At 35.2% G+C, this 6,000-nt stretch overlaps 1 protein-coding gene across 1 annotated transcript; it reads right to left on the minus strand.

The window, feature by feature from the left end:
- Positions 1-312: 312 nt before the first annotated feature.
- Positions 313-6,000, minus strand: LOC100183593 (hemocyanin B chain; the record flags this gene model as incomplete). The annotated part of the gene is given in 13 exon segments (XM_002119109.4): positions 313-818; positions 1,181-1,435; positions 1,760-1,929; positions 2,146-2,322; positions 2,614-2,794; positions 3,079-3,172; positions 3,370-3,524; positions 3,798-4,006; positions 4,293-4,422; positions 4,643-4,830; positions 5,016-5,148; positions 5,415-5,552; positions 5,819-6,000. Coding segments are annotated over 13 exon segments (2,223 nt in total), but the record flags the coding sequence as incomplete, so codon positions are not given.

Genomic DNA, 6,000 nt, shown 5'->3' on the forward strand with positions numbered 1-6,000 from the left:
CCGACGTTATTGCAGTTTGTAAAAGAGACACACATTTCTTTAGTTTAAAACTCAGAGTGGCTTACTGTCCGGCGCCGTAGCACAGTTGATAAGCGCCTGTCTCTAACCCAAAGGTAAGAATCGTCATTGCTACCATTGTTGTCGTATGTGTCCTTGGGCAAGACACTTAACGGCAATTGCTCCAACCCAGTGGTCACTAATGGATTGTCCAAAATATCAGTCACACATAAAAAATAAGCAAAATCTACAAAAAAATGCCTGCAGATAATGTAAAATAAACTAATCTGTTATATTTTATTTATTGGCATTTTCTACAATTCAATGGCACAAGCTTAAGGAACTACAGACTAATTCGGATGTGCAATATCCAGTTTATTATGTCAATAATTCAACATACTGCTTTGATTGCATTACAACACTTCTACAGGTAGGGTAATAAGTATTTACATGCAGCAACTATACACAGGATACAGCTCTTTGGTAAACTTGAGATTTGCATACAATTTGGATTTTGATGTTGTTGTGTTTTTATAACAAGGCACTGATTATTAGCAAAGTATTTCATAATTCATCATGAACCACAGTTGACCACTACTGTAGTGTGATATTAGATAACAGACCCAACACAATATATGTTGCTGTATTGCTTCATATTCTCTTGGAACATTTCCCAATTGTCTTCTTGTGTCGCATCATGAGTCAGCCTCTTATTCACACGATAGGTATTTGTTCGGTCCCGATTCTCAGCAAGTCCATAACAGCCAGGAGACAAAAGTGTAAAGGTCAACCAATAATCATTTTGGCCACCAGTTTTTACTCTGAAAGATAAATGACAAAAGTTTTTGAACCACTTTATTTTATTATAAAGCTGCTGTGTTGCATATCCATTTATTTCACTATGTTGCAAGGATTTTAGGCATTACTTATAGCAAAATATATTTGTCCCACAATGTGCCAATTTGGATATTCCTACCATACACGGTACGAGATATGTTAGGTCACTATTAATATTATGCAACATTTTATAACTACACAATCAACAGTTATGTAATGAACCAGATTTCCTCCACCTTGAGGCAACAGTAGAACCAGTACATGTTAATTAAGCCATTTGTTTCTGCCAGACCAATATTTACACATACTGTGTTCATATCCATAGTAGTAAAATATGAAAACTCACGGAAGTACAACTTCATCTGAGGTCAATCCTTCCACAGGAACTTCAGCTTCAATTAAGTTGTTAAACATGACCGGTATGTTACATCTCGGGTCAACATTCAAGGTATTGCCCAAGCGCAAAGACAACTTCATATTACAGATTCCATAGCTTTGATCCCCCCGACCTTTCAACACAACTCTTACTCTCTCTATTCCCATCTGGTGGAAGTCTGTGTCGTCAAGCAAAACCCGGAAACGTCCAACCAATCTGCTCGGACTATCAACACAGAAAAAATTGTTCAGTTTAGAACCACACTATGGTAAATGGGGTTGCGTTATGTTTTCTTATAGGTTCATGCTTTTTAACTGTTTGGAGCCAATCAAATATCTAGGCCTAACCCAATTTTACAAAGCAACATTTGACACAACTTTTTATAAGCTAGATAAGAAAGGTTTATTTTAATATTAGGATTCATTTTTTTCTGTATCCTCTGTCAACGACTCAAACAATTGCAATGCCATCTCTCTTTTGGGTCTTAACGTTGGAGCTTAACTAGCTTTGGTTCAGGAATCACGATCTAATGGTATCTAATTCACATACCTGTAGTTTGAAGATACAAACTTCCCTAAGGTGTTGAGAGGAGAAAACACAGGACGAAGAGGATCTTTCTTCGGAGGCGGGAGTGGAGGAGTATAAGGATGATCATTGACGATGGTGAAAGAAGTGATGCAAAAGTTGGAGAGATTTTTAGCTGCTTCAGATATTTCTACCTGATAAAAAGGAAAATCTGGTTTTATATGTGTTTTTAATTCTGTACATGCATCGGATTGCGTGTTTTAGTTGTGATCGTGACTTCATACTTTTCTTAAACAAAAGAATATTGCTATAGGTTTCAAACAAGCTCTCTAATTTTTTATTATTTCTGTGTAAATTTCTGAATTAAAGATCTAAAAAATAATCTAAAATCCTCCTATTCTTAGCATTACCTCCCCTTTTCCATCAAGGGATATCTTGGTAGAGAAAGGATATCCCATGATCATCTTGTCCGGGTATATTTGATCTCTTGTTCCACAGTAGCTCATGCTGCCACACGAGGCGCACACGTTTATTTGGTCGTTTTTACCATCACTAACATAGACTCCAAGCAGCCATTTCTCTCCATTCTACAATATCAATATCAATCAGTATTGCCATACTGCTTAATGGACACCAATTGTAACATGTTAAATAATGTTCTGCATCTCATAATTTACACATAACAGTCATCCAGTCAAGGCCCTGGTTATGGGATCAAGCCTCAATGCTGCTACCGTTATCAGCGCATGTTGCCTTGGATAAGACATTTAACAGCAACGAATTCAACATATTGGTTGATTAAAAAACCCTGCAGGCTACACAACTTATTGGTAAGAAGAAGTTAACCCAAATTGTAATAAAACCGTCACATTTCTTACCTTATTACCACGTGGTAGCAGCATAGTATAAGGCCATCCACAGTCACAGTTGCCAGCTTTAATTTCTATGTTCTTTTGCTTTGCTTCATCACTTCCATCAGTTGCTGCATGACTTCGTTTGATCACAGAAGATTCACGATCTTGTCTCTTAACAACTCCATAGGTTGCGTTGGCTGGCATTCTTTGAAAAATTCAAGCAACACAATTTATTAATCTGCTTTACCAATAAAAAAATTGCCCTTGTCGTTGTGTTTCTTTTTAGACTTTTTAACTAAAAAAGCAATAGAATCATGCCCCGGAGAAATAACAGCAGAACACTTTGTTCCTGTGATTTTTTTATACGTTTAAATATTCTTTATGCTTCCAAAAGTATATGTTAAAATAGTAAATAAATATATTCAAGGCATTTGTTATAAGACTTTAAGGGTATGTAAGTCAAACCGTAAAGTGGAAGATACAACTTACACGTAAACAAACTTGTCCATTTCAATCCATCTTCTACGTTTGTTAACAAAACGTTCTTGGCAAATGAACAGACGTAATGTCAAACGAAGTTCACCTGATGTAATAAACACTATTCAAATTGATACAATAGAAGTAGCTTTGAGAAAAAGTACTAAAATGTGTCATATATCTTTTCCACATTAGCGTTGTTCCTTTTTATAGAAACATAAAATATATAACTGAAAAACTGATAAATAGTTATAACACAAATTCAAGAATATATACACATATATATATGTACACCAATCTTACCTTTCGAGGCTGGTTTCCTCTTGAGCCTTATATGGTATGAAAAGGGTTCATGATCAAGTTTATAATCCCATTCAAAGGCAAGGTCGGCTTCTCTTAATTTTGTTTTAATTTCACCACATGAGAAATCAGTTTTTGCCCAATCACCTCCACCCCACCTGTCAATCAAAACAAGTTTGTCAGCTGTCAATCATCATTGTGCAAACCGTTTTAAGTAACAGGAATATTTATGTATTACTGAAACTAAAGAACTACAATATCACAGTTGTTCATGTGCATAAAACATTGGATTTATAGTCAGTTTTAATATGAATATTACAGCCCATATATACAATAAGATTTTCTTTTTCTTCATTTTAAATTCTAACATCACTGAAGATTTGTTTTAAATCAAAAGTTTTGCAATAAAAAAATCAAATCATTTTGGTTACTTGTCAAAATCAGCTGGCATATCCAATCCTGGCACAATCATGACATCACAAGGATCAATTATGACATCAGGAGAATTCTTGGTGAGATTAGTAAGCACTTTATCGTTCCACATTTGATAAAGATCATCCACATGTTGATGCCAGCGAAAGAATATTGGATCACGAACCGCACAAAGTGGAGTTCCCATGTATGTTGTGTTACGATTACCCTAAACATTGTTTATAACTTGTAAATTTAATGTGCAATGTAACACAAATGTCAAAAACAGACACAGTTTTACGTATGTCTATTCAAATCAACAAAATGACATGTGTGCTTATTCTGTGGGGTTATGTGCCAAATCTGGCCTAAATCTCAGATCGACAAGGACCTCACCCACATAGAAAGGAATGCCTATTGGCAATAACTTTGCAATAGGACTGTGACCTAAAATTCTAAGTAATTAATAAAGAGTAAAAGGAAATAAACAACTTAAACTAATGATATTTAATCACCAGTTTTCTCATTGCTTCAGTGTAGACAAATGCCATGTGTCCCATGTTATGAAAACTTCCAAACTGCTGCTGCCACCTACCAGAAGATGACTCTAAGATATGTCCAACAAAGTTGCTGTTCAGTGGTTGTCTGGAATAGAGTTTTTAAAAAAATACTTAGTTTTGAGCATTATAAACTGAATTAAAACAATCACATTGAACACTGATGTTAAAACGCCATCGGCTAAAGTCAGTAAAGATTGTCGATATTCCACCGCGTAAGAAAACAATCTGCTAAATTCGTTAATACAATGAATCCAAAATAACTGGACTTTTGTAAATAAATAATTACATATTAAACGTTTTCTTACTCTTTTCCATTGTATTCAATCTTTCCATAATCAAACAAATCTTCAATTTCTCCCTCAAAGTGTTTGTTCTCATTTATAATATCACGTGGCCAGATTTGTTTATCGGGGCGTGGATAAATCCATGGATATCTTTCTGCAAATTCCCATCCAGCATCAAAACCTTCTGGTACCTCATCAAACTCGTAAGCCTGAAAAATAAGTCATTTACCGCATGCTCACTCTCCAAGATATATAATGGATGCCGTATTGCCATTACACCAGACATTCTGCATTCATGCTACTCATGCTCACTGTCAAGTTATACCATGGGTGTATTTTCCCTTACTCCACCATAATGCATTCATAAACCTAATTTTAACATCAAGCTTCCAACCTTCACAGGCTCCAAGCCCCAGGTTTCTCGATCTGCATTAAACCTCGCCAGCATCTGTGCATGCATGTAACCAAACAGTTCTCCTTGTCTTGTTTTCAAGTTTCTGCCATTTCTGTACACTGCATGCCAGTGGCTGTAAATGAAGATTAAGGACAATAAGACAAAGATCAGTTTTTCACTTCGTACTATATTATATTTCACAGTATAAAAAGTAGTTGGGGAATGTACAACCAGCATATAGTTTATTCAATATGTTGTGAGTGTATTTTCATACATATTTTGTTAATTAAGCCAATATTTCTCTTTTTTTATTATTTTTATAATCTTGGAATAAAAAGATTTATCTATTTGGTTTTAGTTCAAATCATTTAAAATGAAATATTTATAATTTGTAATTACTTGTGATGGAAATTAAAATCTGCATCACAACGCCAGTAGTTCATCCAGAGTTCATTGGGTGTTCCAACACCTATTCCACTTCCTGTCATTGCAGCGGATTGCGTCATAGAAGGGTCACGCTTAGGTGGGTCTGGGTATCTACAAGAAAATAAACCCGTGCTTTTCTTATAGAGTAAACCCGTGTTTTTTACTACTTTTCTGAACAAGTTTAAAGGGCCCAAAAAATTTATTGTTTAAGTAACTGTTAAATTCATTCTTATGTTTATCATTGCCAGCTATAATGTTGTTATTTTCACTTCTTGGTTATTCCAATGACATGTTTAATATCGCAGACTGGTTGCAATGATTATCTTAGATTATGAAGTCAATCAATACAACTCTGGTTGAAACTGAGTCAATCTTACCTCACATTGTGCTTCTTGCATAGTTTACTATGGACCAAGTAAGCTTCAATGACGTATCTATACATCATGTCGTTAACCTCACGACCCCTTTGTCTTGCATCCGCGTAATCAAGCACTGCATCAAGATCATCAGTTTCTTCCTCAACATTCTCCAACTCAGTGATGAGAATCTCAGATTTTTC

The sequence above is a fragment of the Ciona intestinalis genome, chromosome 11, assembly GCF_000224145.3.
Source record: "Ciona intestinalis chromosome 11, KH, whole genome shotgun sequence".
In the NCBI taxonomy this organism is placed as follows: domain Eukaryota; kingdom Metazoa; phylum Chordata; class Ascidiacea; order Phlebobranchia; family Cionidae; genus Ciona; species Ciona intestinalis.